Source organism: Xenopus laevis, chromosome 1S (assembly GCF_017654675.1).
Source record: "Xenopus laevis strain J_2021 chromosome 1S, Xenopus_laevis_v10.1, whole genome shotgun sequence".
Taxonomy (NCBI): Eukaryota; Metazoa; Chordata; class Amphibia; order Anura; family Pipidae; genus Xenopus; species Xenopus laevis.
Window position 1 is genome coordinate 143,605,333 of NC_054372.1, and position 26,639 is coordinate 143,631,971.

The window sequence follows — 26,639 nt, forward strand, 5'->3', positions numbered from 1 at the left end:
TATTAAATGCATAAAGGCAAGACATGACTGACAAAATGATAATTAAGTAATACTATAAGGTACCATGCCAACGCTACATAATTAGAGGATAATAACATGTAAAACAGGATATTCTAAAGCAAGATTATAAAGTCCTATTACTACCTCGTGCCACAGAAATTTTTTTTCCCCAAATCCTCTCCATGTCAATACTTACGGGAATGGCCCCTCCCTCTCCAATGTAGAACCCACCCACCAAATTAATAAATTCTAGGTACCTACCCCTCTTCCGGCGTCTTTTTTTGGGTTCTTTTCTCTCCATTCCCAGCTCTTGAGGAGCTTGTCATTTCTTTTTCCAGGGTGTAGCAGGGGCTGCTGACAGCGTCCCAGAGACGGAGTTTTTTGGCAAAATAATAGCCTTTTTCTCCTACAGCTATCCTCGATATGCAGGTAACGAACTGAGGTGTTTTGCTGTGGTCTCCCTGCTCTCCAGCCTTACCCGGCCCATGTGAGTGTCCGGCGGCGTGGGTCTCCTTCGCCCGATATAATTTTGAGAGCAGGCGGGGATGGCGGAAGCTAGTAGCGGAGTCACCGCTTCGGTTAGGGGAAAGATTAGTGCAGGCGCGACGGAGCTCCTACTTCCGGGTTCGGCCACGTGGTCTAGGACGCCGGGGCCGCATCATACACGGAACAGAGGTTTTCCGTGCCTGCGCGCTAACTCTTCCAGGGGGCAGGGCATAGCACAAACAGGAGTCTGTGATTGGCTCCTGTCGAGGGCGGGAGCATCAAGACTATTAAAGCAGAAGTGAGGGGGCTCGATTCCTCCATTGATCTTCTAGCTGCACGCTGCCTCGGCCCTCTGGTGCTTGTGCTCCTGGTAGGTAGAGGGACTTATTTGAAGGAGACTGCAATTGAGATTCTGCTCATGGGGACCTTATTGGTGTATCCTTTTTTTGGCAGATCTTACCAGTCCCTGTTTTGTCCCAGCCGCCATCCCCAAAAAGTCTACACCCCTGGTTGAGGTAAAAAAAAAAAAAACGGTCAGAGGGCTAGAAGGCTAAGTCTATGGTGGGATGTTGGCTATTCCCAAGGACTTCTAATGAGGTTTCCTTTTTTTCCGACAGTGTTATGAAACCGTCCAGATCAAGAGAGAGATCTAAGGAACACTCTATGTCAAGGGAAGAGAATGTTCAAGTCACGGAACCTCGTTGCTTGGGTTGCTCTGAAGCGCCTCTTCCGGAGAAGAAGCTCTGTCAGTCATGCCTAAATGCTGCTGCTGGTCAATCCACTAGTCCTAGTGCTGACATCATAGCATGGATTAAGGAGGCAGTAGCTAAGGAAGTTCAGGCTGTTTCGGGTGAAAGGAGGCTTCCTCCAGTAATATCTATGGAGCCAGAGGATGAACACGAATCATTAGCAACCTCGGTTCTACAGTCTTCAGACTCGGAAGAGGAGGACGCTCAACATTCCTCTTTTGACTTCACCCTAGTTCAGCCTTTAATAAAAGCAGTAAGAGCCTCCTTGACCCTGCAGCAGGAGGAGCCTTCCACTTCATCATCTTTCTTGCCTAAATCCAAGGGGAAGTTACAATCCTTTCCACTACATCAGGAGGTGGGGGACCTGATTAAGATGGAGTGGGAAACAGTGTCCAAACGCAGCTCTAACCATGTTAGGTTTAGTAAGCTATATCCATTCAAAGAGGAGGATATGAAAGATGTATCGACGCTTCCCAAAGTTGATGCCCCAGTCCTCAACCTATCCAAGAATACGGTGCTACCAATCGAGGACCAGGCAACATTGAAGGAACCAATGGATAAACGCTTGGACACTGATCTCAAAAGAGCATTTTTGGTTGCGGGAGAATCTCTCAGACCAGCAATTGCGAGTCTCTCAGTGGTTAAGGCCTTCGAGGTCTGGCTTTCAAATGTGGATTCCGCATTGAAGGAAGGCCGAGATAGATCTGAAATTATTAATGGTCTAAAGGAGCTGAAGCTTGGTTCAGCTTTCCTTATGAATGCCTTAATAGATCAGATTCGACTGGCATCTAGATCTCTCTCCTTATCCGTTTCTGCAAGGAGGGCACTATGGCTTAGGTCTTGGGAGGCGGACGCAGCATCCAAGTTTGCCTTATGTTCGTTACCCTTCCAAGGACAAGTCTTGTTTGGGAAAAAATTGGAAGAGCTTATATCTAAAGCTTCCGGAGGCAAAAGTCAGTTATTACCGCAAAAGAGGAAACGTAGATATCCAAACAAGCAGTCTACTAAAGGAAATAGTGCATTCAATACTAGATCCTCTTCGTATGATCAACGTCCTTTTCGTCCAAAAACGGAGACGGCAAGATCTAGCAACTGGAGAGGGGGACAGTCGGGCTTCTTCCGTGTGGCCAGAGGGAAGTCTTCCAATAACACCAGGAAGCAGTTCTGAAGGTTGTGCTCCCCAGGGGCAAGCAGTGGGAGCAAGACTGAAACTGTTTCGAACCACCTGGGAAAAATCAATAGACGACAAGTGGATCCTGAGTATCATAAGGGAAGAAGGCTACAGACTGGAGTTCAAGTATCATCCAAATCCTTCCTTCTGCCCATCTCCCCTTCCATCATGTCCAGTAAAGAGGCTGGCTCTTCAGTCATGCCTAGCTTTAATGTTGACACAGAAAGTAATTACTCAGGTTCCAAGGAACGAGAGAGGTCAAGGGAATTACTCAATATTCTTTATAGTACAGAAGGCATCAAAAGCCTGGCGTCCAATCCTAGACTTAACAGCGGTCAATCGGGCCTTGAGAGTCCAGCGTTTCAGAATGGAATCCCTAGAGTCAGTCAAGGCAGCTGTTGCTCAAGGGGATTGGATGTTTTCCTTGGACATCAAGGATGCATACCACCATGTGCCAGTCTTCAAAGAAGATCAAAGATTCCTGCGATTCAAGGTGGACAACCATCACTTTCAGTTCAGGTGTCTGCCCTTCGGTCTATCCACAGCACCAAGGGTCTTCTCGAAAGTACTGGTGACCCTGGTTGCCTATCTTCGTTGGAAAGGAATTAGAATTTTCCACTATTTGGACGACCTGATAATCCTGGCATCATTTCAAGATCAAGCAATCGAACACAGGAATCGAGTAATGGAGTTCCTGGTGTCCCATGGCTGGACTCTGAATCTTCAGAAGAGTCAAATGACACCAACCCAGACTCTACAGTACTTAGGGGCAGTTTTAGACTCAAAAAAGGGAATAATTTCTCTGTCAACAGCAAGACAGAAGACCCTCAGGGAATCAATCAGGTCTTTGCTTCCCTCTCTCAATATTCCAGCAAGCTTGTGCCTAAAGATATTAGGAATGATGTCATCCACCATCGGGCTAGTCTCTTGGGCACATTGGAGGATGAGGCAACTACAGGTTGCGTTCCTTCAACAATGGGACGGTGAAGACAAAAATCAATTGATCAAGCTTCCCCCCTCACTGATTCCAGATCTGCAATGGTGGCTGATGCCTCTAAATCTCTCTCGAGGTTCCGATCTTTTTCCGAGCGATTGGCTGATAATGTCTACAGACGCCTCAGGAATAGGTTGGGGAGCACAGCTAGGTTCTCAAGTGGCTCAAGGCTCATGGCCAGGTCCCTGGTCAGACGCGCCATCAAACGTATTAGAACTAAGGGCTATCCTCCAGGCTTGTATGTTCTTTCAGGATCAGCTCAAAGGCACAAGACTGAAGATAAGATGCGACAACATTACAGCAGTCTCATACATAAGAAGACAAGGAGGAACAAAAAGTGCTTGTCTCTTGTCCGAGGTGGAACCGATTTTCCGTTGGGCAGAAACAGCCCTGCAGGACTTTACAGCAGTATATCTGCCAGGGAAAATGAACAAGGCTGCAGATTTTCTCAGCAGATATGCAGTAGGGAATCACAACTGGAGCCTAAACCAGAGGATCTTCAGGATTCTGGTCCAACAGTGGGGTCAACCGGGGATAGACCTTATGGTATCATCCAACAATACCAAATGTTCCCTGTTCTTCTCGAGAGAACAGGATCCAGCAGCCTTAGGAGTGGATGCCCTATCTCAGAGGTGGACGCATCCTTTGAGTTATGTCTTTCCTCCTCTGCCTCTGATTCAGAGAGTGATTCAGAAAATCAAACAGGATCGGGCAGAGGTAATTTGCATAGCTCCAGCTTGGCCCCGAAGACCGTGGTTCACGGACTTGGTCCAGCTCTCAACGAGACAACCATGGAAACTTCCAGTGACAGAGGATCTCCTAGTCCAGGGCACATTTGTACACCCAGATCCAGGTCAGCTGGCACTCACGGCATGGAGACTGAGCGGCAGAACTTAGAGGCTCAGGGCCTCTCACAGAAAGTAATTCAGACTCTACTGAGATCAAGAAAGACTTCAACAAACACAAGATACTCAAAGGTCTGGGACGTTTTCGCTAAGAGTCGAGGTCCTTCTACTGCTCTTCCAGTGGAAGTTGTGGAAGTCTTGGAATTTTTGCAATCAGGTCTGGAAAAGGGACTTAGTGTTAATACTCTTAGAACTCATGTCTCAGCCATCTCAGCCTTCTCAGGAGTTAGATGGTCTCAACAACCCCTAGTTGTTCGGTTCTTCAAGGCGGCAGTCAGGATCTTGCAAGGTACTCAAAATGTTGTCCTCTCCTCCATTCAAAGAGACAGTATCTCTTTCCTTATGGCTGCTTACTCTTAAAGTGGTCTTTTTGGTAGCCATAACATCGGCTAAGAGAGTGGGAGAGTTGCAGGCTCTCAAGTTTTCTCCAGACAGTCCAGCCTTCTTCAAGGATAGAGTAGTTCTAAGATTCTGCTCATCATTCAAACCGAAAGTGGTCTCATCCTTTCACCTCAAGGATGAGTTAGTTTTGCCAGCTTTTCCTGATGAAATTGATTCTCCGGAGTTACGCTCCCTCGACCTGGCAGAGAATTTGAAAACATACTGTGAGATGTCTAACTCAATCAGGAAATCGGACAGAATATTTGTCCTTCCCTCAGGCCCCAGAAAAGGTGAAGCGGCTTCAACTCAAACAATCTCTAGATGGATAAAAGGTGTTATCAAGAGAGCATATTCTTCCTCAGAGTTACCAGAACCAGCAGGTATCAAAGCACACTCAACCAGAGGGCAAGCAGCCTCATGGGCGGCTGAAGCAGGGGTTCCGTTGGAAGTAATCTGTCGGGCAGCATCTTGGTCTACTCCCTGCACGTTTATTTCTCATTATAAACTGGACTTGAATACAGCAGAGCACTCCCTTTTCGGTTCTAAAATATTGAGATCTGCTTCCTCTGCACATTAAAGTTTTTTGCATAAAATATTCTTGGTTACAGTCATTCCCACCCTGGGACGGTAAGTATTGACATGGAGAGGATTAGGGAAAAGGGAAAATTGTTTCATACTTACCGTAATTTTCCTTTCCTTGTCCTCTCCATGTCAAGATCGTTCCCGCCCTATGACTTCAGTGTTAAGGGTAAGAACTTGGTACTAGACGCCGGAAGAGGGGTAGGTACCTAGAATTTATTAATTTGGTGGGTGGGTTCTACATTGGAGAGGGAGGGGCCATTCCCGTAAGTATTGACATGGAGAGGACAAGGAAAGGAAAATTACGGTAAGTATGAAACAATTTTCCCTTTTACGTTTATAAAGGATGCTCTTTAAGGAGGCATGTATTTAAAAGTATTGCAAGTTCTAAGCAACATTAAAAGGAAGGATCTTGCTGCTTTTATAAAGCTTTTTGCCCTACACCACATAAGATAAATAATTACAGGAGAATGTACATGACACTGTTAAAAGCCCCACTGAAAGTCTGTATTAAGGATGCACACCATAGACTCTGGGTGGGAAATAACCAATCACTCTTCACTTAGATTGAATTTTTGAACATGGAAAACCACATTAAAAATTCCTTTGAACTCCAAAGTCATCTCCAAAGTGAAGAGGCAATTTCTGGTTCATTGAAAATATAAGACGCTGCAGGAATTAGCCTGTGTATAGTTGTGAGTGCTGTGCAGCAAGGAGAAGACAACCTTTGGCTTAACATTGTGTGCGGTGTCTTCCCTATATAGTCTGAGGTTCCTGGTTATTCTCATGGCTGTTATCAGGGTAATATCATAGAGCCCCTGCAGCCATACTCAATCACAGGTAATATCCATGTGTCAGAGTGGTAGGATGGACTGGACTGATAATACTCTTTGTAGTATGTAACCTTACCACTAGTCACATAACCATGAAAACAAAATGTGAGTGTTTTCTGCCCATAATCTCCCTTGTGGGTTTAGTGGCTGATGAATTAAGTTGCTGCTCACATGGGGCAGTAGTGGGCCATTTTGCCATTTCTCTGTTAGTGAAGAAAACAATTTGTATTCCATTAGACTAAGGACATAGTCCTAAGGGGGTTTTGATACAGAAAGCAGCGAGATCCCAAACAGACATACATGTGTGCACATCAAGGATGAAATGGCTTAGCCACGAACCAGAAGCTGAAACTTAAGAAGTGCTACTTACTCTACTAACCCAAGCTACATTGTTTTTAAAGGAGAAGGAAAGCTCCAATTGATGGGAAATTCCAAATGTTAGGGTACCCTTCAAGGATTGTAATGACTTACCCAGTATCCTGAGCTGGTGCTTCTGTTACCAAAAAACTGTACGGGCCCAAGTCACAAGCGACCCATCCTCTTCCTCCTTTCTTCAGAATCCAGAGGCTGACGCATCCACAGTAGAGCGATAAAGGCAGCTTTTTTTTGTTGCTTAAATCCGGCTTGTGCCTCTATGGTGCATGCACACTAGTGCAAAGAACGGAGGGAGGTAGAGGGTCGATCACTCACTAGTACCACAGGCCAGTGCAGTTATCTAACAGGAGACCAGGTAAGTCATTACAATCCTTGGGAGGGTGTCCTAACAGTTGGCACCCCACATCGATTAGAGAGGTCATTCTCCTTTAAAAATGTGCAAATCTCAAAATACTTAAAAGAAAATCATAGACCCTAATTTAAAGGAAAAATATACCCCCATTCTTTTGGGATTACATAGAAAAGATGCCTAAAGACTACCTGAACTTCCAAAAATAAATATCTGCGTATTTTTTTCAATCCACAGACAAAGAAAACCAACCCCTTGTAATGCAACCCCTTTCTGGCCCTGTTCCATTGTGAAGTGATGGATCCTGGGAATGGAAGTCCCTCTGCTTTCCATAGATGGCAGTGCACAAATTCTCTGGAAAGCAGAGGTAATTTATCAAGACCTCCATGAGAAATCACAAGGCTCACCTCAATGTTATCATCTCCATAGCGCTCTTTTGCCTCCTCTTCTGATATCCCAACGCAGCCATATTCCAGAGGAGTGAAAACAGTAGTTGGGACCTATAAAATTATAGTGGTCTAAATTACACTAAAATATAATAATAATAGACAAAGTGTTGGAGACAGAAGGATACAGCAAGAAAGATTGGTTTGTAAAAGACACAAATGAATACTTCAGTGATGTCAGATCACCTGTGCTAAATAATGCCAAAACCAGGTAAGAAAAATCACACCAATGCCTTCAAACGTGAAGCTCTGCCCCTTTAGAATACTGAGCCTTCCTTCATCTTTGAATAGAAAGTTGAGAAGTTGGAAGAAAGAGCTGCCCACTGTGCACACTTGCTGCTTCCACCGCCAATGGAAATTAATCACGAGTGTACAGCTCCTTCACAGATTGACTACTCAATGGTAAAGAAAGGCTCAATATACCAAAGGGGGTGGAACTTAAAGTCTAGATAAGGTAGTTAAACTGGAGGGCTCAGCTTCTATCTTATAAAGGAAATCAGACTCAATGTAGGTAGAGAGGTATGCCATTTTGGGAAGCGTTTACAGTCTTTTTAGAAATTTTACCCAAAAAAAAGGCTTACTTATCCTTTAAGAGCAGAACTGGTATGTATGATCTCTAAATAAGCTTGGCTTGTAACAAATAATATGGAAAGAATCATTAAATATGGAATGTGCAAGTGTTGCTCATTGTGGTATTTGAGCATACCGGAGATAAGTCAGTGAAGTGCTAACAGATTAATACATATAATTTCAAGCAATGACATCCATGTGAGTTATGCAGAAGTCCTGAAAACAAGGAAACCATACTTTACTCACACTGTCATAATCCATCAGTTCTGCCGAGCCAGAGAACAGCCGAATAGCCAAGAGCTTCCCAGCAGCAATCGCTGTTGGGGTTAACTCTGGACGACCCTGAAAGAAGGATTATCTTTAGTAGTTCTCTTATCATCTAGTGAAGTCAAAACCAAAGAGGAAAATGAGTTGGCAATAAATGTATTAATGCAAATTTATATTAAAAGTTTACATAAAGTTTTGGGCATCATGTATTACGATGCAGAAGGTTCTCTCATAGGGTTTAATTCAACATAGTAATAAGTAGTGTGGTGAGGTCACTACTAGGATACCTGGGAAAGTCCAGGACAGAGCTTATTTATGCCTCAGGTTCCTAACAGAGTGGTTCCGGGACTACTAGTCCAGCCCGGGTGTTTTGAGTTGTACTGAGGTATCTCAGGTGGTTAATTAAAAAGGCAGCTCAAGCCAGAGTGGAGAGTTCCTGGCTGGGGAAAATACACAGGAAAGCTGCCTGTGTGAGAGGGATTGAAATCACCAAAAGGTTTGAGATTTTATATATTCCATGTTCTTTGTTTTGGGGACACAAGCGGTAGGCCTTCTCCTGGTTAGTTAGGAAAACTGACCTGTATTAGTTAGAAGCCCATTAAGTGGCAAGGATTTTATTTTGAATGGTTTGTTTTGTTTATTTTTGCTGCAAGAGACAAACTGCACTCTCATGAGTTGTGCTTGTGCAGTGGGCTGTGTTACCCCAGGAAAACTGATCCCAGCTACCCAAACCCTTAGGGGCAAATTCATCAAGGGTCGAATATCGAGGGTTAATTAACCCTCGATATTCCACTGGGGAATGAAAATCCTTCGACTTCGAATATTGAAGTCGAAGGGTTTTTCGCAAATACTTCGTTCAAACGATCGAAGGAATAATCGTTCAATCGAACGATTAAATCCTTCGAATCGAACGATTCGAAGGATTTTAATCCAACGATGGAAGGATTATCCTTCGACCAAAGAAAGTTAGGCAAGCCTATGGGGATCATCCCCATAGGCTAACATTGGGTTCGGTAGCTTTTAGGTGGCGAACAAGGGGGTCAAAGTTTTTTCTTAATGAGACAGTACTTTGACTATCGAATGGTCGAATAGTCGAACGATTTTTAGTTCGAATCTTACGATTCGAAGTCGTAGTCGAAGGTCGAAGTAGTCCATTCGATGGTCGAAGTAGTCCATTCGATGGTCGAAGTAGCCAAAAAAACACTTTGAAATTCGAAGTTTTTTTTCTTCTATTCCTTCACTCGAAGTTAATGAATTGGCCCCCAACAGTAGGTACTTCTGTGTCAATGTCATGAATCCTAGGATCTGTGGCACTGAATAGGTTAAATGTATTAAACCAATCAACTCTGAGCCAATATCATATTGAATCAATGGATAAAATAAGTGGACATTTTCAGTAGTAACAGAAATGGAGAATGGACATGCTGGTACCTTCATCTTCTAACGTTAGGCTGCATATATTCTAAGCCCTTATTCATTGCACATTAGGTAATGCAGAATTGTCATTGCAGTTTAGAATTTAAATAATCATGAATAATTTTAATTTATACACTTCTGCACCTCACACAGCTTTCCAGAGAAACTGCATAGATTTCTTTAAATAACTTGAGTTACTCCATGCTCAGTTTGGATGGAACACGACTGGCAGGCATCACAGAAGAATAAGAACATGTTGTAAACTGACAGTTTGTTGTGGGGGAACACCAGAAGATTTATGTGGCAAATAAATGTGCTGCTCCAAGATTTTCCTCCAGGGATGCTAATTATACAAACATCTTGCAGTAAATGCTCACTTTGCATTAAACAATCATGACTTTGGATCTGATTACAGAAATGGTTTAAGGACAACTCACCTCCAGCCTATGTATTACTATGTAAACCTTAACTCCTGCATTTAAATTATATCAAGGTGTCTGCTGGAGATAGGGTTGGTTGGATGTTACCAAAGATCCAGATTATTTGGAGGCTTATTTATTAAAAGTCAGATTTAAGTGGTTTTAGAGGTTTTTGAAACAGAGACTAAACGCACACACCCTAAAACCACGATTGTCATTGAATTTATTAAAAGATCCGAATATAAAAAGTATAAAAAAAAACCTCTAACAATTTAAAATTTTTCTAGTGAGAAAAAAATAATGAAAAAAAATCAGCTAAAAGCCTAAATTGGTTAACAAAGGTCCAATAGAATCAGCGCTGACTTCTATAGGACCTCGACAACTTTTCCCTTGTAAATTTTTGTATTAGCGTTTTTCAGGATTTTTACACAATAAATAATCTCAAACTTTTTGAGTTTGTAAGAAATATTGGAAAACCATGAATTTTTAGAGATTCAAGAAAAATCTAAATATGCGAATGTTAATAAATAGGCCCTCAAATGTCATAAACATGGGGTTGTTTTGGTAAGTGCTATGGGTTAAAGCTGTGACTATTAGAACAACACATTTCGTTGACAGTAACACTTTTTATATCAAAGATATATTGTGACATTAATCTTCCCAGAATGTCAGATTAAAATATAATACAAAAAATTTAATTTCTATACATTAAAGTATGTAAAGAAAAGAGACTATGAAAATAGACTAGGGGTCCACTCTCTGTACTATTATTCTTCCTCTCCTCACTCAACATCTAAGGTTTTTGTGTGGGCCCCTGGTGTCCCAGTGTGACACTGGCCTAAGTGCTTGGTAAGCATGAAATGCACAAGGCTTTTTGTGGGGACTAATGGATGTTAAATTTGTTAAAATAAATGTAATTTATATGTTTTGTGACTTGAATTTCTGTTGGACCACAAACAAGTAGTGCACAATAACACTGATGCAATGTTGACTTATATCTCCATCATGCTTAGTGGACCTCAAAAGGAACAAAAATACTTCCCAAGAGACAAAATTTTGGCTACTGACTGATAAATATTTCCTAAAGCAAGTAAAACATTAAAAAAAACAAGACATACAGCAAACAGTTCGTAATAATTAAATTGTAACTAATGTGTGGACTGAATAGAAGGTTTTTGATATGCTGGTTGGCCAACAGTAAGGTAAACCCATCGCACATATGTTTGAGATTATATTTAGAAATGGCACCGTAGTAAAGGTTAGCTGAAGACGTTGATAACTGGAGTTTGTCAAACTCTTGCAGAAATAAATATAACCTATCTTTTTGAACATAGAGATGGCAGGAACATATTATTGATAGAAAACTTTGGGGATTAGGAGTAACATTACATTTCTAAAACTTTGTATAGATGGCCTACCTCAGTTATGTCACCAATAGCATATATGTGCGGGACAGACGTGGCTTCTGAGGCATCAACAATGATCTTTCCTGTTTCTGGTTTGATTTTCACTCCCACCTTCTCGAGATTAAGATATTGGGTTTCAGCAGCACGTCCTGAAGGAGGCAAATATAATATAAATTCAGTTCAGTGTCAACATCAATGAACTTTTTATAATAGAAATGGCAAGACAAGGAATTGAGGTGGGTAGAAGGTAACTACAATTTCTACATGGTGTTCAACACAGCAATTTCAAAAACATCCAACTAGAGGAATGACATTATGCATACACACTAGTATACCCACTACACTAGGACACAACTTAACACTTATTTCTTTGTACAGGTATGGGATCCTTTATCCGGAAACCAATGGTCCAGAAAGCTCTGAATTACAGGAAGGTCATCTCCTATAGACTGCATCTTAATCAAATAAGTCACAATTTTAAAACACTGTCTCTGTAACCATCAGAATGTCCCATAGGTATATACTGACAAATTGGTGCTATTTATGGACACAAGCACAACTTTAAAGCTCTAAAGTTTTATTTTCTGATATTCACATAGAAACATGTAGTGAACACAGATATGGCTGTCAGTCCTTGAGGGGTTACGAGTAATTGCGCACAGGGGTTAAAGGGAACCCTGGAATTAATAGGAGCCTCAAACTGTCAGTAGTTCCCTCAGTGGGTGCCCCTACACAGCACATTGCTTGCATCCAGTGAATTAGAAGTTAATGTTGTTACGGACACCCCATACTGAAAGTAATACAAAATGCCTGCAAACTAAGTTCTAAAATTCATAAAAAAAAATTGGATGCCAATTTACAGCTATTGGCAAATTACAAAAAAGTACTACATAGAGGTGTGTTTGTAAACAAGCCATTATACAGTTGTGTTCAGAATAATAGCAGTCCGACATCACTTACCTGATCAATCACTGTTTTTAGTAGAAATTATTAACTGATGCATTTTGAAAAAAATGTTTTTCCATGGCAATATCCATTTAAGGAAGGCAGTAAAATGGGTTGTTCCAGACACTATTCAGAATAACAGTGTACGTTGATTAAAAAGTTAATTGGAGAGGGGAAAACATATAAAGAAGTGCAGAAAATGATAGGCTGTTCAGCTAAAATGATCTCAAATGCTTTAAAATGGCAACCAAAACCTGAAAGATGTGGAAGAAAATGGAAAGCTACCATTTGAATGGATAGAAGAATAGCCAAAATGGCAAAGATTCAGCCAATGATCAGCTCCAGAAAGATCAAAGAAGGTGTAAAGTTACCAGTGAGTAGTGTTACAATTAAAAGACGTTATCGGCAAGAAGCCAAAATATCGGCAAGAAGCCCCCGTTTTTGAGAAAAAGAAGTGCTGAAAAGGTTACAATTTTCCAAAGCACACATTGATTGGCCTAAAGTTTATTACATAACGTTTATTGGATTAACAGAAAATATGCAATATGCATCATAACAAAATTAGACCGGTGCATAAACGTGGGCACCTAAACAAAGATATTACAGCAATACTTAGTTGAGCCTCCTTTTGCAAATGTAACAGCCAGTAGATTCCTCCTATAGCCTTTGATCAGTGTCTCGATTGTGGATGGCGTTATTTTTGACCATTCCTCCATACAAAATCTCTCAGTTCAGTTAAATGTGATGGCTGCTGAGCATGGACAGCCTGCTTCAAATCATCCCATAGATTTTCGATGATATTCGAGTCAGGGGACTGTGATGGCCATTCCATAATATTGTACTTCTCCCTCTGCATAAATGCCTTTTGTAGATTTCGAAGTGTGTTTAGGGTCATTGTCTTGTTGGAATATCCAACCCCTGTGTAACTTCAACTTTGTGACTGATGCTTGAACATTATCCTGAAGAAATTTGTTGATATTGGGTTGGATTGATCCAACCCTCAACCTTAACAAGGGCCCCAGTCCCTGAACTAGCCACACAGCCCACAGCAAATTTGACAGTAGGTAGCAGGTGTTTTTCTTGGAATGCAGTTCTCTTCTTCCACTATGTAAAGCAGTTTTTGTTATTTTGTCTCATCAGTCCAAAGCACTTTGTTCCAAAATGACTGCTGCTTGTCTAAGTGACTGTTTGTGGCGTGAGTGCAGAAAGGGCTTCTTTCTCATCACCCTGCTATACAGATGTTCTTTGTGCAAATTGCGCTGAATTGTAGAACGATGTATAGATACACCATCTGCAGCAAGATGTTCTTACAGGTCTTTGAAGGTGATCTTTGGGTTGTCTGTAACCATTCTCACAATCCTCCGCATATGTCACTCCTGTATTTTTCTTGGCCTGCCAGACCTGGGTTTTACAGCAACTGTGCCTGTGGCCTTCCATTTCTTGATTACATTCCTTACAGTTGAAACTGACACTTTAAACCTCTGAGATAGCTTTTTGTAGCCTTCCCCCAAACTGTGATACTGAACAATCTTTGTTTTCAGATCTTTTGGTAGTTGCTTTGAGAATCCCATGCTACCACTATTTAGAGGAGAGTCAAACAGAAACACAACCTGCAATTGGCCACCTTAAACACCTCTTCTAATGATTGGACACACCTGCCTATGACGTTCAAGGCTTAATGAGCTAATCCAACCAATTTGGTGTTGCCAGTAATCAGTATTGAGCAGTTACATGCATTCAAATTAGCAAAATTACAAGGGTACCCACATTTTTGCACAGACAGTTTTCACATTTGATTTAATTTCCTACAACTGAATACTGCTTCATTAAAAATCTTTGTTCACAAAACACTCCAGTACTCAGTACTGGGAAATGAAAAACATACCACTGTTATCTTTTTTTGTTGAAAGTGGAGTAAATTATTATGCAGGCTGAGAGGGATTCCCAAAATTTCTCATATGACTGTATATCTGTGCCTTCCTCTTAAGTCAAACAACTGCTGCCGAGTATTAAACTGGTACAGTATAGGTTTACCTGAAAGGGGCTGGTTTAGCATAGTCAGCATTAAAACAGAACTTAACTACCATGATATATGTAACCAAAACAAAATGAAATGTGATCTTAGCCTGAACGAAGTACACAATGTTGACTAATTGATTCTGTGTTGTTGTATTATTTTCAAATGAACACATGTGCCAGGAATGCAGGCAGAGGGCACAGTTAAAGGTTACTTGATTATAATAAAAAGTACACAATGATATAATCATTGTTAAATCCATACAATTGTTTTGCTTTGATATAACAAAAAAAATTTAAAAAAGCTTTTTAGCTTTCCCAGTGTATAAACTAGTGTAATTCATTGTGATGTGGCCTTTCTTGGAATTCTGTAGCCTGGGGCATAACATGCCAAAGGAGGAAACAATCCACAGGGCACTAGAGGATATATAACAATAAAAAATAAGGATTAATAGCAAAACAATTTAAAACAATTTGTGTTAATTGTAATTCTCCAATGGAAGCAAACTGAATGGAAAGGAAGGGTTTCACCTGGACATTTAACAAGCAGTAGAAAGCCGGGCAAACACAAGGCACAAAATAAATATTTACTTGAAAAAGAAGCAAGTCCTTTGAAGTAAGAGCCAGACAATTTTGGAGCAAAAACATGGAAAAAGCAAGCCTGTCAATGCTGAATGATATGCATCAATAACAGAAATACTTTCCTACATCTGACAGGAATGCAGAGACCCTCACACCTTCCTCCTTTCCACAGAAAATAACAATGCCCAGCTCTGCAGGCCTTGGTGAGGACCTCGGCCTATACATTTCATCTGCTCAAACTAACACTTCCTCTGGGATCTCTGACTCAAGTTGTCGGCACTCGGCTATCTGTCTGTCTTTCCTCCTGTCATCCCCTCTGGGACAGAGATCTGCTGTTCTCTCTGTGCCCGCTGTTCTCCAAGCTGATGCTATCAAGCAACAAAAATAATAAACCCCCAGGACCTTATCTTGGCTCGGATGTGAAACAACATCCTACTGTTGTAGCTCTTTGTGTATTGAGAGTTTTGGTCTGGATCTTCTGCAAATGGATAGCTAATGGGGTTTCCCAGCTTCCCCCTTTTCCTGTCTGTGTGGAGCCAAAAGCCAGCTTAGCACGCAAGGGTAGGGGATGAACTCCATTCAGCACATAACTACCAAGCCCAGTATGCTATGACAAAAACAACAGCTGAGTTTGTCAAAGCCACAGCACTTAAGGTTTTCCAATTTACTGTCCCCACCTGTGAACAGCTTGCTTTAATCTCCCAATAGTCACATAAAAAAAAACCTCTATTCTCAAACACCCCTTAATTTTCACTCTTCCAAGCCATCCAAACCAGTCTACTGGACATATCAAAGTGCAATTAAAACTTTACTCTAATACTGGATTTGAAATGGCAGCCAGCCACGCTAGCTCAAATTCCTCAACTAGAATTACATTTGGCAATTGGATTTTGTATCAAATTTGTAAGCATTTTGTAAGCTGGACCCCAAAGCATTTAGTCAAGTTGTTAAGGTTTTCAAATGCTTCAACATTTTCACATGCAGTCTTAATCCCCTGACTCCTTGGTCTGGCTTTTTTTTTTTTTTTTCTTTCCACCTCCAGTAAATCAAATTTTCTCTGATGTGTAGAGGTCCAGTCTGTGAATTTGTGGAGCCAAATGCAAGAAAAAAAATCTTGGCTGCTTTCTGACATGTTTAATATATTTTTTTATTTAAGTTCTCTCCACGCCAAATGAAGCGAAGGACCTGCTGCTCATTTCAGAAGCTTTATACATAAAGGAAACATGGAACCAATAAACAGATCTCAGCAATAAGATCTGAATGTGAAAGCACATGCAGATAATAATCAATATCAAATTTAGAACTGCAAGATGCAATGTTCAACTGCAAGAGTGAATTATATGGTGTAAGTGTATCAGTAAAGATAAAACATACGGTTATATGAGGAGCACCCTAATGGACTGAGCTCAGGCTTTATGTCTTTTTAGAGAGGCAACTGCTTGGCACCCCCAATTTAAAAGACCTTTCCTTCTCTTTTAAGGAGTGGTGACGGGCACAGAATGGCCTACAATCTGCAAAATGGCTTGTAGCCTTTAATTCTTAGCCAGAAATGTGACTGGAATGGCCAGGTATCCAGGAAACATACAGTATGCAACACATTAATACACAACGGATAAGGTGTGTAGCATTTCAATGAACATGCCACCAAAGGCAGGAGAACATTTCTATTCTCTACTAGCAAGCCTATAAGTGTGCATATGCACAAACACACACCAGCAACCTTCTTTAGGGCTCTTACTGACGAGCGGTTGTAGCTGCGCTCCCCTGCGTTCCGTTTTTCTGCATATAGCCGCAGGAGAGCGCAGGAATAGACGCATTACGTTTTTTCCAATGGGGCTGTACTCACACAGGCGCCTGTAGGCGCCGAACGCAGGAAAAGTGCAGCATGTTGCGTCTCAACCTGTGTTCGGCGCCTACACACGCCTGTGTGAGTATAGCCCCATTGGAAAAAACGTAATGCGTCTATTCCTGCGCTCCCCTGCAGCTGAACGCAGAAAAACGGAACGCAGGGGAGCACAGCTACAACCGCTCGTCAGTACAAGCCCTTAGAGGGATAGTTTACCTTCAAATCAAATGTAAGTATGATGTATGGTGATATACTGAGACCATTTGCAATTGGTCTTCATTTTTGTATGGCATGTAAAACTTTTTGTTCAGCAGCTATCCAATGTAGAATTCAGCAGCTATTTGACTGCTAGGCACAATGTACCCTAGCAACTAGACAATTGTTTCAATGAGAAACCGAAAATGACAGACTATGGACTGAATAGAAAGATAAGCAATAAAATGTACAACGGAGGCCTCATTGAGCAATAATTTTAGCTGCCATTGATCCCAATGTGAAAGCAGAAAGCAGCAGATGAGGAAGGCAAATGATTAAAAAAAAAAAACATTAAAAAGTAAAAAAAAAAAAAAAAAAAAAAAAAAGTGAATTTGAAATTTAATTCAGCTTGTAAAAAGTAACCTGAACTGTAAACTACCCCTTTAATGGACATCAGATAAGAAGTTAGAACCACTGAATGTGAATAAGAGGGTAACTATCTAAGCACCCATAAATATGCTTCAGTGTCTTCCATTGCACTGTACAGGAGAAGCTTACATTAATTTATCCTATCTGAAGCTTACATAGAGACCGATTTACAAAACCAGTGTTAAATTGCATAACTGCATTTGTCAATTGCAACTAATAAGCAATTAGTTTTGAACAGCCCTTAGAAAATGAAATCAAACATCTGATTGATTGCCTTTTGGTAACTGCATTTAAGTTAGCACCTATGTTAGTAAATTAGCCCTGAACTGTATCTACAAAATTATTTAAGCCATCACCTATACATCAGCCCTCAAAGACTTGCCTTTTACGGGAAAATCAGATAACTGGTGCAATCTCTGCGGTCTGTCAGCGCTGTGTTCATGTGATTACATAACCTATTTTAATGAATGTATTTCAGGGTGGTTTGTGATGGCATGCTTCCTTTGCAGTTGCATTCTGTGAATAGTACACGTACTGATGTACTGCACACTACTATCCTATGGCTGGTGCTCTAGTTAGCACTCTGGATTTTGTTTGCATAAAGGATCATTGTTAATTAGCCATACTAGCAATTTGAAAACTTAAAAGGAACAAAGGTGAGCCCCATCAGGGGTGTGTTATCCAGAATGCTTAGGACTTGGTGTTTTCTGGATAATGGATCTTTCCGTAATTTGGATCTTAAATCTGCCAAAAAATAAGCATTAATTATATCTTAGTTTGCATCAAGTACAAGGTATTGTTTTATTATTATAGAGAAAAATAAATAATTTTAAAAAATTTGGATTATTTGGATAAAATAGTATCTATGGGAAAATTCCTTCCCGTAATTCGGCGATTTCTGGATAATGGGTTTCCTGATAATGGATCCCATACCTGTATAAAGCTAAACAAATGTATGAAGGTTCCATTTTAGGAGTTGCCAAACTGTCCCTGTAAGGTCACGTATGAATAACAGATCCCAACAATGCTCTTTGGTAAAAATAAGACATGGAACGCTTGGTTGTAATGCAAGCAAGCAATTCCTTACACAGATGAACAGTGAAGAGACAGAACCGCACTTGTTTTATTCAGCAAGACATTGTTAATTTGAATGTATATGCATGTGCTTTTATTTTCTTTTTGTGTGTTATAATGTGCTTGATCCCATCATACACAGGTATGGGATCCTGTATTCTCAAACCTGTTATAGAGAAAGCTCCAAACTTTGGAAATGTCTCTCCCATAGAGCCCATTTCAAGTAAATAATTCAAATTTCTAAAAGTTATTTCCTTTTTCTCTGTAAACATAATAAATCAGTACCTTGTAGTTGATCCCAATGAAACTTGAATCCGTATTGGTGGCAAAATAATCTACAGTATTTGCATTTATTTAATGTTAAAATGAATTTTACCAGACAAAGTATGGTGATCCAAATTACAGAAAGGTCCCTTAACCCCAGGAAAACCCCACACCCTGAGCATTCTAGACAACAGATATATAATTTAATAATAATAAGCTCCTGCTATTTTTTTTATTTAACTTTTGGTTACTATTTGCCATAATATTTTGTATTTTATTTATTAGTTTTGCTATTTTTATTTTGATTGGTCAGCCATGAAATGGAAAGTTGGGCCCGACACTATATGAGAAGAAGAAAGTGAACTATGGTCCATTTTCCCATTTCTGCATACATAGATATTTGTTAGCAAACCCTATTGATATGAGCAGAACAACAGTCCTGGGCAAAAGTTTACACTTATATTCAATAATTATATTATCTGCTTTGATTCAGAGGACACCTCGATAGGTGTATCTATTTCTGCTTAGTTTGCACTTTATGGAGTTCTCCTAGATAAACAAGTATAGCTGAGCAACAGCATATCTACCCATAAGAAGATATACAATACCCTATTATTACAAAAAACTTCCCATATTGCGTTATTTTAATTTAAGAAATACTTTACTTTCTTGCTGTTGGCACTCCTCTCCTACCAATATAGCTAGTACAGTATATAACAGATAGCAATGTTCTGATTAATGGAAGGATCAGGGGAGTATTAGGGCTTGTTCTCTGGTTCAAGGGTTAAACTCCTCAACTGTAAAGAGTCAGGAGCATTATCCCCGTGAGAGCTCAGAAGGATCTCGAAACATGTGTGACTTATCAAAGCATGGCCCTCAGAACAAGTTTCTGTTTCACTGGTGATAAAATTTACAGCAAACTCCTACAATTAAAATTGCAGCCCTGTGACAGAGATCACTGAAATTCTGAAGAAATAGGATTACACAAGATTGCTGAAATTATTTATACAGATTTATTTTAAATTCTCACATGTCCTCACATGTCCTTATTCATATTCCTAAGTCGCCCGAACTTTCCTCGTGAGGCAACTTCGGAAAACGAAGCGCCACGTGTGCCATGCCACAGGCGATTTTTCATTATAGCCGGCGGAAGACAGGGGGAAGCTGTTTGCGGAGATTAGTCGCCAGGTGACTAAATCTCCCCGCATCGCCAGGTGTGCCCTTACCTTTACATATGAGCTGTTTTATGCAATATATTTAAAACATAAACATAAATTAAGCATAAATTTGTCTTAAATTTGACTACCCAGATACTTCACAAGCTTTCTAATGTCATGGATCATTTCAGCTCATACTTATAGATGTAACAAAGTGTTCCGTTGTGTAAAACATATTTATTTATTTTTTGCTCTCTAATTATGTTGTGTGGTCACAGAAAACAGACAGATGCATTTTTCACGCAATCCTGTTAATTACATTCATAGTAATGTGAGAGGTTAGCTTTTTTCCCTCAGCTTTCCTATGTCTTTTATTCATGTTCTACTAGCTTGGATAAAACATTTTAATATTATCAGTGTTGGAGACTGTATGTACAAAAAAATGTTTTTGTGAGGAACGCTCGGGGGCAGATTTATCAAGGGTCGAATTTGGAAGTGAAAAAAACTCGACCATCGAATAGGCTAGTCCGACATTCGAAGTCGAAGGATTTTTAAGATCGTACTTCGAATCGAATGAATCGAACGATTTAATCGTACGATTTTACAAAAAAATCCTTCGATTTCTCAAAACTTAGCCAAGGTTTAAGGTGGTGAAGTGTCGAAGTCGAAGTTTTTTAAGGAGACAGTCCTGTATATACTTGAGTATAAGCCGACCCGAGTATAAGCCGAGGTACCTAATTTTACCTACGAAAACTGGGAAAACTTATTGACTCTAGTATAAGCCTAGACACAACTACAGCCCTGTCTCCCAGCAGCGCACATTCTGCCAAAGCGACCCCCCAGCGATCAACCGGACTTCTTTGCAAAGTTGATGGTGACAGAGAATTGCCAAACGGATTACTGTGTGCATTGTCCCACTGTCCCACTACCATGTGCAGAGGGTGCTGTTTGATATTGCCATCACTGTTAATCCTTCATATAACCAACAGAGGGCGCTGTGTGATATTGCAGTCACTTATTCTTTCATATAACCAAAAGAGGGTGCTGTGTGATATTGCAGTCACTGTTATTCTTTAATATAACCAACAGAGGGCGCACTGTTATTCTTTCATACAACCAACAGATGGCGCTGTGTGATATTGCAGTCACTGTTAATCTTTCATATAACCAAGAGAGGGCGCACTGTTATTCTTTCATACAACCAACAGATGGCTCTGTGTGATATTGCAGTCACTGTTATTCTTTCATATAACCAACAGATGGCGCTGTGTGATATTGCAGTCACTGTTATTCTTTCATATAACCAACAGAGGGCGCACTGTTATTCTTTCATATAACCAACAGAGGGCATTGTGGGATATTGCAGTCTCTCCCCAAGTGTACTGTTGGTATAGGAATGATTAAAAGTGACTGCAATCTCAGCTACTCGGTTGGGTACCGCTGACCCGAGTATAAGCCGAGGTAGACTTTTTCAGCACATTTTGGATGCTGAAAAACTCTGCTTATACTCGGGTATATACAGTACTTCAATTTTCAAATGGTCGAATTTGTGAAGTATTTTTAATTTGAATCTAAGTCGAATTTGGCCTATTCGATGGTCGAAGTACCCAAAAATTACTTTGAAATTCGAAGTTTCTTAATTAGAAAATTCACTTCGACCCTTAGTAAATGGGTCCCTTGGTGCGAGTGTGCAACACATGCACAAAGCAGTGGATGAGTGAGAAATATTAATGCTTTCTGAGATTGTGTATAGAGAAAGTCACCTTACCTACAGCCCACATAACTGTGTCATATATGTCGACTCCCTCTTTCCCAGACTGTGTGTTCTTCCAGGTGACTTGAAGTTTTCCATTCTTTAACTTTTCCACATGGGATGGTGTACATTTCCACAAAAACTTTGTGCCATGGGATTCCATGTAATCAGCAACTAGATAAGCCATTTGCTGTAAGAGTAATAATAGATTAAATAGTAGTTCTATTATATTACAACTTTGCAATACAACCCTAAAGCTGGCCATACATGGGTACTTCTAGGTCCATTTACAGGCAAACTACAACTTGCTGACTAATATCTGGCCAAAGGTCAGCCAGATACATATTAAAAACAGATTTAAGAATTCCAGTGGGTGAATGGTCCAACAACTGTAAAGGCCCATTTTGCCAAAGATGTCTTTATTTGGTGAGCTACACCTATGGCAAGCTTTTTGAAATGTAGGGGAAAAAATATAACAGTAGTAACATAGTAGTAAAGTAAGTAGGAACATATCAAAAAGCTACAGCTTTAATAATTACGTGAGGCTTGGTTAAATACAGTTCCTACAGAAAAACACAAAAATTCTGGTCCCCAGCTAGGCAAAAATGCTCACCTAGCATGTTTTGTTTTTCAGCAAAATAAGCCATACATTGGGTAAACTATACCTAAAAAAGTGAGGTGAACACTGTAAGATATAACAAATGTTACATACCTGATCAAACCCTCTAAGGGGAATACTCCTCACCATGGCTGTGGTGTTAAGTCCAATTCCTGTTAAAAACCCTGCACACTCCAATGAAACATCTATTCAAATGCAGTTAAGGAGAAGGTGGACAAAACAAAAGACATATGCATGAACATATAATAAAAAACAGATGAATCTGAAAGAGACAGCACATCACTGGAGAAGAACTTCAGAGATTTTCTTGGGCATAAGATTGATGGAATATGTGTATCAGTGAACTGATCAAAACTTCTATTAATACTGCATCAGCATTTTGATTCCTGAACAAACCAACATGATTGGTCCACATTTTCTTTCCCTGTAATTTAGATTTCAAATGAAAATATTATTAATATTAGAATATTAAAATATAGAGGATATTTTAAGTCATAAACAGCCAGTCCTCTCGGAGACTTCTGCATGACCTCCTCAAGGACAGAATTACAGCAACAGAGCAGGTTTTTTACAGCAACAGAGCAGGTCTTACACAGACTTGCTGAGGCAAGCCCAGTTTGACTGTCCATAACCTCAATAAAATCAGAATGTCTGAATAGCTAATTACTGGTGGAAAAGAGGGCTATGGGGTAAAAAAAATGGAGGCTGCCAGTCTGAATGAGACAGTGGCAGCTTAGGGAAGACTAAAACTGAAGCTTAACTAGTACTATTTGAATGAAAGCCAAGCAGTAAAAACTGACTATAATAAAACATTAATCTTTATACTTAAAAAGTGCTTAAAGGAGCCCCTTTATAAAACCGTATGCACCAAAATAACTAATGTGATTCATTGCTTAATATGGTGGCTAATTTCCCTTTAACAACAACCTGAGTTGAATGTATAGCATTTTATTGGTAAAGAGAAAAAACTGCTAAACACAACAAAAGTTTGAAGTAACAGGCTGGTAACAATAGACCTTTAGATGAGCAGCAAGAACACACAGGTCTTGTGTAAAAGGATACAGCTGGCTCCAACCACCAATCTGTCAAAAGAGTAAACAGAAAATGGTCTTTACTGCATGCTGTCACATAAACACCACACCTCAATAATATCCTAATTATTGTGTGATTAGAAGATTAAGAGGCGTAATCTCCTCTTCTATTAGAGGAAATAGTACACAGAGCAGCTTCCAAGCTCATAAAGTCAAAATGTATATGCAGAGGAACCTTTTACAGAGCAAGAACTGGCTCCCACTTGCTTCTACAATAAAATCACAGGACTGTCAAACTGTGTGAGGAAATTTAGCACAATCACCACATGGAATGTGTCATAAAATCCCATGAATAGGGGATTAATAAGAAAACATTTGCTAAAGACAATTTGATTTATTGTGCTGTATAATTAGTTTTATATTGAAAGTATGGGAGCAGCTGAGGAACATTTTGTACGAACACTATGCCATACAGAGTCAGAAAGTCATGTTCAAGGTTTCAGCTAATTGAGCAGTTAATGACACACACTATGGTACTGGTTTATTATTACAGAGAACAATTAAATAGCTTTTAAAATTATTTTATTAAAATGGAGTCTATGGGAGATGGTTTTCTTGTAATCTAAAGCTTTCTGATAATGGATCTTTTATACCTGTACTATAAAATTGAAAGGGATATTGTCATGGGAAAACATGTTTTTTTCAAAATGCATCAGTTAATAGTGCTGCTCCAGCAGAATTCTGCACTGAAATCCATTTCTCAAAAGAGCAAACAGATATTTTTATATTCAATTTTGAAATCTGACATGGGGCTAGACATATTGTACACAGGATAAGAAGTCAGCACTCACCCTCCATAAACAGTCTTTTTTGGTGCACGTCCCAGGCTGCCACCAACAGCCGAAATTCACCAAGCACCCGACAGGAATTTTCTTAAAAAGCCTTTATTTGAAGGGCTTTATTCAGACGAAATACAGCAAAGTTTCAGGCTTACATTAGCCTTTCCTCAAGTCGGGTGCTGTCTATTTTGCAAAATGGGGCTAGACATAGTCAGTTTCTCAGCTGCCCCCAGTCATGTGACTTGTGCTCTGATAAACTTCAGTCACTCTTTACTGCAGTACTGCTTGTTGGAGTGATATCACCCCCCCCCCCCAGCAGCCTAACAACAGAACAATGGGAAGGTAACCAGACAGCAGCTCCCTAATACAAGATAACAGCTCCCTGGTAGATCTAAGAACAACACTCAATAGTAAAAGCCAAGTCCCACTGAGACTGATTCAGTTACATTAAGTAGGAGAGATAACAGCCTGCCAGAAAGTAGTTCCATTCTAAAGTGCAGGCACAAGTCACTTGACTGGGGGCAGCTGGGAAACTGACAATATGTCCAGCCCCATGTCAGATTTCAAAATTGAATATAAAAAAATCCATTTGCTCTTTTGAGAATTGGATTTCAATGCATTAGTCTGCTGGAGCAGCACTATTAACTGATGCGTTTTGAAAAAACATGTTTTTCCCATGACAGTATCCCTTTAAATTTTATAGTACAGGTATAAAAAGATCCATTATCAGAAAGATTTAAATTACAAGAAAAACATCTCCAATAGACTCCATTTTATTAAAAGCATTTTAATTTTTCTCTGTGATAATAAACCAGTACCCTATTGTGTGTCATTAACTGCTCATTAGCTGAACCCTTGAACATGACTTTCTGACTCTGTATGCGTTTTGAAAAAAACATGTTTTCCATGACAGTATCCCTTTAAGGATTAATTCACAAAGAAAGCCCATGTCACAAAGAAAGCCCACACAAAGGACCTTTAGATAGGGTTGCCACCTTACTGGGGCTGGAAAATGGGCAGGGCAAATGACATCGGAGGTGGGGCAGGAGCAGGGCCATTGATGTCAGGGGCGACCAAATACCAGACTGTCCGGGTGAAATCCGGACAGGTGGCAACCCTACCTTTAGACCTGGATTTAAAGATATTAATGGCTGGCCAAACACAGTAGCTGATACATTTTCAAGGTTAAGTTATAATTTCTTACCAGGTTTAGCAAAATCCTATAGGAAGGCATATCAGTCAGTCAGTAATTTTGGGCAAAACATATAGGTATTTTGGATATTCAGCTAACATATAGCCCTGTAGGTGTAATTTATTTAGGTGAATAATAAAACCCTTTGACATGAGTTATTCTAAATGGACAACCTTAAAGCAACAGTTCGGTGTACAAATAAAAGTTGGCTAAATAGATAAGCTGTGCAAAATAAAAAAAAAATTGTAATATAGTTAGTTAGCCAAAAATGTAATCTATAAAGGCTGGAGTGACTGGAGGCCTAATATAAAAGAACAGAACACTAGTTCCTGCTTTGCAGCTCTCTAACTTAGTAAGTCAGCGACTTTAAGGGGAGCCACATGAGACATAACTGTTCAGTGAGTTTGCAATTGATCCTTGTCATTCAGGTCAAAAGCAAGCAGTTATGGCCCATGTGCCTCCCACCTCAAGTCACTGATTGGTTACTTCCTGGTAACCAATCAGTGGAAACCAAGAGAGCTGCAAAGCAGGAAGTAGAGTTCTGGCTATTATGTTAGACATACAGTCATCCCAGCCTTTATACATTTTTGGCTAACTAACTATATTAGAAACATTTTTTATTTTGCACAGCCTATTTACCCAGATTTTATTTTTATACTGAACAATTTAATATTTGCAATTATCAATAAAATAAGGAATGACCACATTGGCTGCTGTGCAGAGTAATGGGAGTTACTGCCTTTTTAAAAACTTTGGGGATGACATCATATATCAAAATGAAACATTATAAAGGGTTTCCCAACAGTTTGAGATTTTCCTCATTTATCAGAACTTCCAAACTAAAGCACAAACATTTTCCTGGTAGTCAGGAAAATTCTTAATAAATTGACACATTTTTCAAACTTGATGCTGGTGTCCATTCATCAGAACAGAGCCTGGCTGCTTTGAACAGTTGAACAACAATACAATCTATTCAGTGGAATTTATATAAAATATTACATTTAAAAGACTCTAAAGTTTTACCTAGCAGTGAGAATTATTACCGCTCAGTAAGCACCAATAAATCACCCCCCTGTATTTGGACAGAAATGTACTGCATGTTACTCAGGAACAGGTTTAAATAAACAGGCAATGTGCAAAAGAAAGGATGAGGTTAAAGGACTAGAGAATTAACCACCTTATAAATAATAATAAGAATAATCCCATCCAACTTTCTGTCAAACAGGAGTGTTTATAATTTAAGGAGAAGAAGTATGAAGTGTTTGCTCAGTGCCTATCATGTTAATTATGGCTCGCATACAAATGCCCTCTTTCAAAAATCTTAAAACACATGTTTGAATCAACCTAACAT

The 26,639-nt window shown here is 39.9% G+C and overlaps 1 protein-coding gene across 3 annotated transcripts in view; it reads right to left on the minus strand.

Moving 5' to 3' along the window:
- txnrd2.S (thioredoxin reductase 2 S homeolog) overlaps positions 1–26,639 on the minus strand; it is a 76,464-nt gene that overhangs the window by 15,627 nt on the left and 34,198 nt on the right. For all 3 annotated transcript variants that reach the window (XM_041580309.1, XM_041580311.1, XM_041580310.1), the window contains exons 9-14: positions 23,289–23,308; positions 22,320–22,411; positions 21,623–21,797; positions 11,359–11,495; positions 8,085–8,180; positions 7,230–7,322 (exon numbers count right to left, since the gene is read on the minus strand). In XM_041580309.1, the coding sequence (XP_041436243.1) occupies positions 7,230–7,322; positions 8,085–8,180; positions 11,359–11,495; positions 21,623–21,797; positions 22,320–22,411; positions 23,289–23,308 (613 nt within the window). The remainder of the gene's footprint in view (positions 1–7,229; positions 7,323–8,084; positions 8,181–11,358; positions 11,496–21,622; positions 21,798–22,319; positions 22,412–23,288; positions 23,309–26,639) is intronic.